We start from the raw sequence: 12774 nt of genomic DNA on the forward strand, positions 1-12774 counted from the left end.
TTTTTTTTTTTCATTTCTTTATTAGTGTAAAAGATTATTTCTTAGTCATGTGGCCCTTACATTAGCATGAGGCCAATGAGACTGTGCACAAGGGAATCAACATAAATAGGATTTTTTGTTCATTTCTTTTTTTATTATTTCACAGGCAGGGGTGGTAATTTTACAAGCACTGCGTTTGGGGGGGTGGGGGTAGGGGGAGGGAAGAACGACGCACTTAGGCAAAAAAATTTCCCCTAATGGAAAAAGTAGCCTGAATGACAATGCGCACCTATGTCTAGACATAAGCGTGGGTGCCCCTTACGAAAAATCCAAATACCACCTCTATTGACACCCATGTTGGTAGAAGGGCTATGCTGCAACCTCTCCCTTTCTCCAACCTCTCCCTTTCCCCATTTATTAGTATTGGGTGGGAGAGAAAGTTAGGCAGGTTAAATGAACCCCTGAGCCTATTCTGCCCACATAGGTATTAAATGATAAAAAAAAAAATCTCCCCTTACCAATATATATATATATATATATTTTTCTCGAACAACCTATCTATAAGATGAGAGGCAAGTAATATCTTAATGTACACTCACCCGCGAAGATAAGGTCGTCATTACTCCCATACAGAGCTCCGGAAATGTGTACTAGTCCTGCAACCCCCGACTGATGATACCCCTTATAATTAAAAAAGATATAGAAAATCTTTCAGTTTGGTTGTCAGGTTATTTGCACAGTTCATAAATTTCTTAGCCCTGTAAGAGTTTTGTGTGAATTGATAAAAGAGGCTGCAATAACTTCCCTCTGTCACAAAGAATGCATGGAATCCGTAGGGAACCCTATGTGGTAGCTCAACAACCGCAACAAGGATCAGCTGAGATCGTTTTTACATCTATTACATTGACACAGATTTTCTGCACATAAAGACATCAAAGAAGCTCATTAATTGCACATAATATCTCTAAGGAAAGAAAAAAAAATATATCCCACTTTAATTTCAATATTTCAATTTTATTTCGTTCAATATTTTTTGTGTGGGGGTAGGGGGTGGTGGGACTGCAGTACTCCCTTTTGAAAGTTGAAGCAGAGCCTGAGCAAGTGGGAGAGATCGAGGACAAGTGAAGTGAAATTTTGTCCGTCACCCCTTCTCCGATCATCATGTCTGCCCCTTGCGATCCCCCCACCCAGCCTCGGGATCAGTCAAAACCTCTTCCCTTTTCTATGTTAAGAGGTCATCGTCAACATCACGACTGGGCCAACGGCAAGCCTCACCATGGAAAGTGAGGGCATCCAATGGGTTTGATGACGAGGATACTCACACCTCCTGCAACCCTTCTGGCCCCCCTACTACCCTCCCACCCCACCTCTAGATAAATCAAAACCTATTTCTTCATTTTATTTCCATTTCTCCCTTCCCCTGTTAACCCAATGCAGTGGTTTTATTTCCATGTTTCCCTACACTCTGGTTCAAGGAGGAGGAGATCGGGAGTAAAACGAAGAGGACCTGGAAGAGGAAGTGGGGGAGGCAGTAGGTAGAGACAATGGAGATGGACACCCACCCGCCCCTCTCCTCCCTGCCCCCCCAAACAGCTCATATTGTAACAGAGCAAGTAAAACTTAGAGAGTTTTCGACATCTCGGAGAGTACATGGATATTGAACATTGACGCCCCATTGTTGGAGGAAGCCAAACAGAACATGTATACACAAAGAAGGAAAAGCTGAAACAGAGATGATGTATTTGTTTATTAATTTTTTTTTTTATCAAACGGAACGATTTCACAGAATTGCAGAAACCCTATATGAGCAAGTAAAAAAAAAAAATCTAAAAACTATTGGATTTTTACAAGCGGGAACACAAAAAGCAATCAAAACTTGTTTTCTCTCCGCCTAGCTGAACATGCTGCAACCCAAAGGACTTTGTTTATTACTTTTGTTGTCCTCACGTAGAACTTGAAAACTGGGCAAATTGTTGTACTCTTGGGGAGCGTTGCTGGATTTGAGCTCATTGAATCGTGCTTTTATTTCTAGTGATCACGATTAGGAGGACAATGAAGGAGAATGGCTCACCCTGCCATCGCGTCATCCACAACAGTTGGAGAAGGGAGAGATCGTCGTCATCGACATCATCCACAGCAGCCGGAGATGAGAGAGGAAAAGTAGTGGGGAGTCTGGGACTAGGGATGAAAATCCTCTGTTTTTCTCATCCTTATTTTTTCTTGTTTTGCTACCTGCAGAACACGACACGTGGACAATTTTAACATCAACGTTATCTCCACCGTGGAGACTAGGGTGTGGGGAAAGAGAGGGGGAAAAATTGTCAAAAAGCATAGAAAAAGTAGTTTTGTAATTAGAATCTTTATTTTGGGCGATTTAGTTATCTTAAACATAGGATAAGTAATTTTGTAGAGAAAAACCCAAAAGTGGGTAATCATGTAATTTTATCAAAAACATTTGCCCTTAGTGAAGCAAGAGTGGGTCTTGATAACCCCCTCATATCTATGGTTGCATAATTACACATCTTGGACAGATATAATATGTTAATTCCAGACAATAAGTCAACATTATTGATATCTTCTGCGATCACCTACCTCAGGGAAAAATTGTTGGATAAACTATTTGCGTTATAATCAAAGGTAAATGTGTTGTATTATATATATGCCAATTATATGATGACATGACAACCTTTGGAGATCAATGCTTGGGACATTCTCTTTGGGATGAAAGCAAGCAATAGACGGAGGATGGAGAATTGAAGAGATATAAAATGACTCTATGGAGATAGAAGAATTATTTTTCAAGAGGAACACCGTGGCTTTGAAGCGTAATACCCTTTTTGTTAGATGTCCATATTATTTTTTTTAAAACCATTTTTTGGCTCAGGCCTTCGAATGATATGATTCTCCTATGCATGGTTTAGCCTCTAGAGCTTTGAACAATAAGTTTTACATCAACAATATTAACCATGACATTGATGTTATATCTTATATTTAATAATTAATAGGAAAAAAGCTATACCCATTTCATTCATATACTTGCAAAATCACACCCACTACTGACAATACTTATAAGGGTAATTTACAGTGCCACCCCTGAAGAATGCCACAATTATAAGAATACCCCCTCTGTTTCACCAAATTAGACTCAAACCCCCTACCATCAGTCACTGTCAAGGAATATACCTTATATGCTGATGCCAGCAACTATATTTTATTTTAAATACTGAAATGCCCTTATTAAATATGAAGTACCTAAAATACCCTTAAATTAAGTTGCAATCTGACAAAAATTATGCAACACGTGGCAAGCAACAATGGTCTGAGGTGTGTGGTTTGTTTTAATTTTTGGGTAGTTCATGTAGTTGGATTTGCTCCTGGTGCAATCCCGGCAATAGATTACAGTGGGAACGATCTGAGGTGGAATAATGGTTTCGAACCGACGAAGAAAAAATAGAGAGAACAAGACTTCGTCTTTGCAAGGTTTCTGGTGCTTGGTACTCTTAGAATCATTTTCATCATCAACGACCAAAAAGGCCGCGAGTGGTAGCAGATGCTTGATAGCTTCTTCTGGGAGGCGCGATTCACATCAAGCGTGGTTTGATAGGGCTGGGGTGATAAACTGAAAGCCGAGGCGAGCTTCGGATTGATCAAAGACTGAGACAAAGGCATTAGATTGCCTACGCTAGGCAAATCCCCCGACCTCCAATTTCAGGACTCGGTCATCGTCTCCACCACCGAGACCTCTTTCGAGCCGCACTTCTTCCCCTATACTCTTTCTGTTCAAAAACCATGAATCCATCTGCAGAGGAAAGCTCGAACTTACGGAACTTTATTAAAAAAAAAAAAAATGCTAATTGATGAATTGAAAAGAGAGATTGTTAATAGTTCAGCTTGGTTTATCGGAGAGGGGAACTTTATTTTAAAAAAAAATGTTAATTGATGAATTGAAAAGAAAGATGGAGAGAGATTATTAAGTAGTTTAGCTTGGTTTGTCGGAGATAAGAAGACTAAGAAACGAAAGAGACGACCATGGAGAGAGGACTCAAGAAGGGTTTCGATTATGAAATCTAAGGTTAGGTAGATATTTTGGAGAGGGTCGTAAAGAAGGATTTGACTCGATTATGAAATCTGAGGTTGGGAGACGACCAGCGATTGATTTAGGGGATATCTTTTGTGTTGCAATAGATGTCGGAATCATCAAAATCGTCTTCGAAGGCGTTGAAGAAATCAGAACCAGGGAGCTTGTGGTTGACATTGAAGAATCCCTCCGCTAAGAACTCGAGCGGGTCTACATCGTCCAAGTCCATCACCATTCGCTAGTGTAGAGCCATGTCTTCGAAACCCTCAAAGTAAAAGGTCTGTGATGGCTTCATCTCACTTCGGTGAGTCTCGTCTACTTAGTTCTCACTCATGGTTTTTTCATGTTTGAAAAAGGGGTTTGATCCACCGTTAGATTAGAATATGACACATGTCACGCACAAGAGGTATAGGTGAAGAGGAATTGGTTAAAATGAGTTTTAATGAAAATGGTTTAACGGTCATTTTAACTCTTGACTTAACAGTAACTGCCGATGAGTCTAATTTGGTGAAACAAAATGGGTGTTCTTATAATTGTGGCATTCTCCAGGGGATGGCCCTATAAATTACCCTACTTATAATGTACACAATTAGCTACCTCCTTCCATCTAACCAGTCCCCTAACATTTTTAGAACTATCCTTATCCTCAAGGCTAGCAAAGAGGAGGGGGTGTTTGGGATATTTATCCCGCATGGACTCAAATCCTCTATGGTGAGTGGTGAGTAGTAGTGAATATCCAATGGTTGGGAGGGCCCCGAGATACACCTCAGTCGATGAATCTCACTGCCTCGTAGTAGAGGATTTTGATGCTACCCCACCCCCGTAGAACCATCCTTCTTATTACCAACGTCGTCTTTAAACTCTTCCTCATCAGACTTTAATAAATAGTTAGTTTTATATTTAAAAAATTAAGACTGTTTAATAAACAATTTGATTTTGATTTCTATGAAACTGTTTCGGAACCGCGTAACTGTTTCATAAACGGCTCGATTTTGGTTTCTACCACAAACGGTATGAACCCAAAGAACCATACCATTTAACGGAAACCGCACCGTCTAACCCCCAGGCAGCTTATTCGCCATTACCAGTTCCAATAAAGAGGAAGCTGGGATGCCACTCTGCCTTCAATCGTTACCTATTCTCAATGGCGATCTCTACAAGCTCTACTTGCAGAAACCCAACTTCTCTTTACAATTCTTTCTTTTCTTCCTCTAATTCTCCTCGGATTCCCTTCAAATTTGAGAAATACCAGTCCAGGCGTTCCTCCATTAAACCTGCTTTGATTTCCTGTGTTATGACGAGAGAATCCGTTCTTCAAGTGGAGGAGAAAGAGCAGAAATGGAATAATTTTCAGAGACCGGATTCGTTCGGTCGGTTTGGAAAGTTTGGAGGGAAATAAGTTCCAGAAACCTTAATGCATGCTCTGACGGAGCTTGAGTCGGCGTTCAAGTCACTTTCAGGGGATGAGGAATTCTAGGTTTGTTCATTCAATTGTAATTTTCCGTTCATAAATTTTATTCTTTTCCCATTTCGAATTTCATTGTGGTTCTTTATTTTAATATCTATTAATCCTTTGATTCCCTTGTAGAAAGAACTAGATGGAATTTTGAGGGACTATGTTGGGCGGGAAAGCCCTCTCTACTTTGCGGAGAGGCTTACAGAGCACTATAAACGTCCCAATGGTGAAGGGCCTCACATATACCTGAAGAGGGAAGATCTCAATCACACAGGGGCTCACAAGATCAACAATGCGGTTGCGCAAGCTCTGCTTGCCAAACATTTGGGGAAAACACGGATAATTGCTGAGACGGGTGCTGGTCAACATGGAGTTGCAACAGCTACTGTATGTGCTAGGTTCGGTTTGCAGTGCATTATCTACATGGGTGCTCAAGATATGGAGAGGCAATCCCTTAATGTTTTCCGGATGAAGCTTCTTGGAGCTGAGCATTTTAGTATTCTTTGGGTGATCAAGTATTCTTTTGAATTCCATATCTCCTGAGAAATCATTTGTTGTCTGGAATGGATATTTGTTTGATTAATGATTCAGACTGAGGTGATTGATGAGGAGATGATATTAAATTTTTTTAATTTTTTTAATTTTTTTTTTGTTACTGTTAGACCTTTGGTGAGATTAAAAAGTGCTACAATGCTCAAGGCCATGGTGTTTTATGACTACAGGATTGATTCTGAACCTGCATTGCCTTTCTTTTTTTTTTTTTTTTTTTTTTTTTTTGGGTGGGTGAGGTGGGCGGGTGGGGGGGGAGGTTGGGTTGGGGTGGGTGTGGAGGGTTTTTTTCATAACAATTCAATTGCTCGTGTGTGAATCTTTCCCAGATTTCTCATGTAATACCACTTCCTAGTAGGATATGTAATTATAACATCTCTTATGTAGTCCTTATAGCAAGCAGTGATTATTCTGAACCTGCATTGCCTAATATATTTCACAATAAATTAAGAGATAAATGAGCCTCCTCCCTCAAAGCATTGAGAGAGATCAGGCAGAAGTTAAAACTCTCCCTATGAGAGCAAAACAAAAATTTTGTCTCTTGGATTCATAATCCTGTTGGGGATTGACAATGCGACGAATGTTGCCTGCCTAGATCGGTTCAAGGGGTGAATCAATCGCAGGCCATGATGTGTTTCCCAAAGCCTTTGCATAAGATCGTTTTAGGAGGGCAACCTCTGGAACACCATCAGGAACAGAAACCTTTGGACCACGATCAAGAGACTCCCTATCACCTCCATCACCATCCTCCTCCTCAGCAGAAATCCTACCACCCAGATTCGAGACACTCTCTCCTCCCATCATTTTCCACCCATCGAAATGATACCCTTCTCCCATTTCTTGTCATTACATGAGTGAAGAGGGGTATATTTAGAAGTAAAAAGGACATGTGTTTGATGCTCACTCGTACGTCCAGGTGATCGTACGAGCAACATATTCAATCTGGTTTAGACATCCCATTTTGCCACTTTTGGGATGCACAGGGTGAAAAAAAAATGCTCTTGAATGCGGTGTGACACATTATGTTCTTGTCTTTATTTCATATTTCAAATTGGCAATCTGGATTTGAAAGGTTTTGTATCTTTTGTTTGATTCATTACCGTAAAAAAATATCTTTTGTTTAATTAATGGTTTATATATAAATATTCAAAGAGGGTAGACATGTCATCAGCTTTTTGGAGCTAACGACTGAAACAATGAAAGAGGAGGATGGGAGTTAGGAGCATAAGGGACTTTTCGAAAAGAGGAGGAGGGAGATAGACACATATCTAGACATAATATTCAACCTTTTTCCTATATATATATATATATATATATATAGATATGCCATTCACCAATGAGAAAGCATGGTTTATTGTATGATTCCTTATATAATAATTCTATATTTCAAAGGAAATGGTATGTTTGATTCATTACCTTAAAAAAATCTCTTTTTTTTAATTAATGGTTTATATATAAATATTCAAAGAGGGTAGACATGTCATCAGCTTTTTGGAGCTAACGACTCAAACAATGAAAGAGGAGGATGGGAGTTAGGAGCATAAGGGACTTTTCAAAAAGAGGAGGAGGGAGATAGACACATATCTAGACATAATATTCAACCTTTTTCCTATATATATATATATATATATAGATATGCCATTCACCAATGAGAAAACATGGTTTATTGTATGATTCCTTATATAATAATTCTATACTTCAAAGGAAATGATATGTTTTATATCCAATCAAGTAATAGAATGGTGAAGACTCCGGAGATTTGCTCACTCTAAAGCTTTTTTTGGATTCTCTTGGTAGAGTTTCTTTGCCCACTTTTGAGCTTCTAGTACTTCTTCATCTATCTTCAATTCTTTTGGTTGAATAGGATCACTTGGTAGGTGATCCAATGACATCAAATATGCAAACCGCTTTGATTCTTGTTCCCCAAGATGATGTATCTTTATCATTGCAGATACCATTGGTGCTATGTCTTGTGGCACCTTATCCCAATCATTTAAAGGTGTTTCGGTAATCCCCTGATCACCAAATGCAGGCTATGGAGATATGAACAACAAAGCAAATGCCATGGAGAAGACCCAATTCAATAAGACATTATTGACCCTCGCCATTGTTGTCTCAGCCACAGATTTGTTGAATTAGCAGTGGAAGAGATGGTGGATTTATATAGCAAACTATAGTTCATTCCATAATTAATTATTCAGAAACTTTAATTAGTTATCACATACTTCATGCACAAGCTTCATTTATCTCTTAATTTATTGTGAAATATATATAGCATTTAACTCCAAATTAAAAAGAAGAATATGAAAACAAATAACATCTTTCAACAAATACTTGAAACTTACTACTCACATACGTTCCGCACAACCTTCATTTGCCTGTTATAATTATAGCAATTAAAGCTTTCATTTCACTTAGTTCTAATGTATTACAAGCTGAGCCATTCCTTTCATTACAAGATCAGGTATAATGAACTTTGAATTCTTGATACCTTAGTTGTTCTTTTATACAAAATATGTACATGTTAGCTCTCTAATTTTACCATTTTTGTACTACAGGTTCTGATGAATTGACTCTTCACTTCAACCTTCCGGAGGTGAAGATACCTATCTTGTACAAAACGCTGTTAGAAATTCTTATTTTTATAGTAGAACTTGCATTTGGAACACCAAAAGAATATTTTCACCTCCTCTTTGACACCGGAAGTTACCTTAAAAAGGGGATTGGTTGAAGCATCTAACTTTACATGGTTTGCATTGTATCCATGTAAGGTAACTTCTGGTGTCAAAGAGGAGGTGAAAATATTCTTTTGGTGTTTCAAATGCAAGTTCTACTATAAAAAAGAGAATTTCTAACAGCGTTTTGTACAAGATAGGTATTTTCACCTCCGGAAGGTTGAAGTGAAGAGTCAATTCATCAGAACCTGTAGTACAAAAATGGTAAAATTAGAGAGATAACATGTACATATTTTGTATAAAAGAACAACTAAGGTATCAAGAATTCAAAGTTCATTATACCTGATCTTGTGGCTGAAAAATTAACAGAATAGCTTGAGGAGATCATCATGAAGAATAGAATGAACAGGGTGGTAGACATCTTCATCTCTTGTAACTATGTTTTCAAGCTCTACTGTGCTTTAATCCAGATTCTGGAGGCAAGAGGGAAGGGGAGGGAAGAAATCGTCTGAAATTCAGATCTCGTACAATTCTGTAGAATGCCCCCTAGGCGGCCGACACGTGTAAAATTTCATATTCACGGCTCAGATTAATCTACCATGATGCAATCTTAAACCAGTGAGAAAACCGTTTTGAATCAAACCATTGGAGAGCAAACCGAATCGGTTCATCTTTTTGAAAAAAAAACTGAAATATTTATTCTTCACCTTCAACGTCATCATCCCCGGATCATCTCTCAAACAATTCTTGTTTATCTTTTCTCTCTTTTTCTTCATTCCAACTACATCAGATGATGCTTTCTTCAGGACTTCCAAATCAACTTCCTCTTCAGGAACCACCACATGTCGATTCTCACAATCGAGCTTCACAGCTTCGATCTGCGGAGAAACAGCGAAGATCTCCATAATAGATCTTCTCTTCCTTGTCCTCGACTTCACCTTAGTCGTCACAGCCGCCGGCGTTTCTGTAGACTTCCTCATCTGTAATCTCTGGTGATCCACCTTCGACGTAGTCTGAGCCAAACAATCATCGATATGCGCGTTCACCGCATTCACAGTTGTCGCCGTAAAACTCCGACAAACCGGACAACTCATCTCCACCTTCTCCTCCTCACCCGTCACCAAAACCGCCTCAATCTTCTCAACCGGAAGCTTTTCAGACACACATCCGCTTCTCTCGCCAGTTGCTTCTAGAATCTTCTTACCGTTTTCATCATCATCAACAACATCAACATCAGACTTATTAGCAGGAAAATTAGAAGATTTAGATCTCATCGCCTCCACCTCATCCTTCCACCACCGATATTTCGGGCATTTCATCAACGGAAGATTTGCCGCCAACTCTTCTTTCTTCATCGTTTCTTTATCATGAAACGGCCAAGACTTCTCCACATTAACACTCCTCATCTTCGAAGCATACTCTCTGAAACACCACCGAATCACTCGTTAAAATATTAAAACCTGCAAAGAGATTCGAAACCAAAAAACCAAAATTAACGATTCTTAGGTTCTACCTGATGGAGAAGCGTTCGATAGCAACAGCCATGGAGTCTCTTCTTGCTCGAGAGGAAGAGATCAGATCAAAGAAAACAAACTCTTCAAGCAAGAAAAAGAAAGAAGAAAGAAAAACAGAACAAAAGCTTCTCGATCCAGTCGATGTAGTAGTAGTAGTAGTAGTAGTAGTCTTCATAAAAAATTCGAAATCAAATCAACGAATTCGAATCCACTGAGATAGGAGAGAGAGAGAGAGGAGTCGAGCGACGAAGAGAGAGAGAGAGTCGCGCGCGTGGAACAGATCGAGAGAGCAGGAAGCGACGAACAGAGGGAGAGTCAAGATAGCAGGGAGAGTCGAGGGAAAGAGCAAGTCCGAACTTTTGGTTACAGAGAACCGAGAGGGAGAGTCGAGATCTCGAGATCAAGAGAGAGAGAGAGAAAGAGGATAGTGGGAAAATACTTCAGCTTTTATTTGAAAAAGATGAATCGATCGGATTTGTTTCGGTTTGTTTTTCAATGATTTGATTTAAAATGGTTTTTTCATTGGTTTAAGATTGTATCATACTAGACTAATCTGAGCCGCGAATATGGAATTTTACAAGTGTCAGCTGCTTGGGGGAATTGTACAAAATTGTATAAGATCCGAATTTCAGACGATTTCTTCCAAGGAAAGGGGAATGAGACGAACAGGGATGAAAGGGATGAAGTGTTAATATATAGATACATGAGAGAGGAATTTGGATGATAGTGACATCAAATCAAATCCCCACATTTTTTTTTTTTTTTTTTTGGTAAAAATTCCCACGGAAAAAGAAAAAAAAGACAAAAGAGAGACTAAAAGGAAAAGAGAAAGTATTCACGGGAAAAGAATAGTTCTCTCTGCCCTATTAATAATAAGGGAAAAGAATAGTCCTCTTTGCACGGCTTTTGCACACAGGAACCATTATAATATTTAATGAAGGAAAAAGACCCTTTCTTGCTGATGCAGGAAATGCTCAGAAATAAATGAGCAAAGAGGAACCATTATAATCTTTATTGAAGAAAAGAGACCCTTTCTTTTTAATGCAGTAAATGCCCGGAAATAAATGCACAAAGAGAAACCATTATAATATTTAATGAAGAAAAGAGACCCCTTCTTGTTGATGCAGGAAATGCCCAGAAATAAATGCACAAGAGATGATTCTACCCCTAGGGAATTGAGGATGCTGGCACGCTCTCGCTCTCATGAAAAGCTAACCCATTTTTCCCTTCCCCTGTTAACCCAATGCACTTGTATTGTATCATATGATTGAAGAGTGAGAACACTTGCTGTTTGCTTTCTCTCCAACCATTTTCAAAGACGAGATGTAATATCTTAACAAAAATAATCTGGTACTTTATATGCAGTGATATATTGTCTTTCCCTCTCACCACCACCCACCCAAAAGAATATTGAACGAAATAAAATTGAAATATTAAAATTAAAGTGGGACATTTTTTTTCTTTCCTTGGAGATATTATGTGCAATTAATGAACTTCTTCGATGTCTTTATGTGCATTAAATCTGAGTCAATGTAATAGATGCAAAAAGAATGTCAGCTAATCCCTGTTGCAGCTGTTGAGCCACCACATAGGGTTCCCTACGGATTCCATGCATACAGAGGCGAGTTTTGCAGCATCTTTTATCAATTCACACAGAAACTCTTACAGTGCTAAGAAATTTATGAACTGTGTAAATACCTGACAAGAAAACTGAAAGATCTTCCATATCTTTTTTAATTATAAAGGGGTATCATCAGTTGGGGGTTGCAGGACTAGTACACATTTCTGGAGTAGGAGTAATGACGACCTTATCTTCGTTGGTAAGTGTACATTAAGTTATTACTTGCCTCTCATCTTATAGATAAGTTGTCCCAAAAAAAAAAAAGATTCATTCGTGAGGAGAGATTTTTTTTACCATTTAATACCTATGTGGGCAGAATAGGGTTAGGGGTTCATTTAACCTGCCTAACTTCCTTTGCCCCCACCCACCCACCCACCCAATACAAATAAATGGGGGAAAGGGAGAGGTTGCAGCATAACCCTTCTACCAACATGGGTGTCAATAGGAGAGGTGGAGAACTCACCAATGTTTCAATAGAAGTAGTAGTTGGATCATTCATGAGGGGCACCCACATTTATGTCTAGGCACATGGGTGCATTGTTCTTCAGGTTTCTTTTTTTCAACAGGGAAAAGAAAAGTTGCGTAAGTGCATGGCTCTTGCCCCCAAACGCATTGCTTGTAAAATTACCATCTTTTGTGAAATAAAAGATATCTTATATATGTTGATTCCCTTGTGTACAATCTCATTGGCCCTATGCTAATGCAAGATCCACACTATCAAGGAATAATCTTTTACATTAATAAAGACATGGAAAAAAAAAAACACTGCAAAGCTGTGTAGCATATGCTAACACCTCCCAATTACCAAGTGCCAAAGTGTCCAATTGTACCCTACTCATCTATGGCCCGTCCATTGGTTAGAAAGTTGATCATTGAATATGTTAGGATGAATCCTGCCTTTT

General features: G+C 38.9%; 1 protein-coding gene and 1 long non-coding RNA gene across 2 annotated transcripts; one reads left to right on the forward strand and one right to left on the reverse strand.

Moving 5' to 3' along the window:
* The first annotated feature begins 5083 nt into the window (after window positions 1-5083).
* LOC122067705 lies at window positions 5084-6254 on the forward strand. The gene is made up of 2 exons (XR_006136825.1): window positions 5084-5534; window positions 5646-6254. It is a non-coding gene; the product is annotated as an uncharacterized LOC122067705 (long non-coding RNA).
* Window positions 6255-8366: 2112 nt separating this feature from the next.
* LOC122067703 lies at window positions 8367-10480 on the reverse strand. The gene is made up of 2 exons (XM_042631546.1): window positions 10251-10480; window positions 8367-10159 (listed from the first exon to the last, which is right to left on the reverse strand). Exons 1-2 carry the CDS (start codon window positions 10424-10426, stop codon window positions 9322-9324), a joined length of 1014 nt encoding a protein of 337 aa, XP_042487480.1. The 5' UTR covers window positions 10427-10480; the 3' UTR covers window positions 8367-9321.
* Between the last annotated feature and the right edge of the window lie 2294 nt (window positions 10481-12774).

This window comes from Macadamia integrifolia, unplaced genomic scaffold (assembly GCF_013358625.1).
Source record: "Macadamia integrifolia cultivar HAES 741 unplaced genomic scaffold, SCU_Mint_v3 scaffold3071, whole genome shotgun sequence".
NCBI lineage: Eukaryota > Viridiplantae > Streptophyta > Magnoliopsida > Proteales > Proteaceae > Macadamia > Macadamia integrifolia.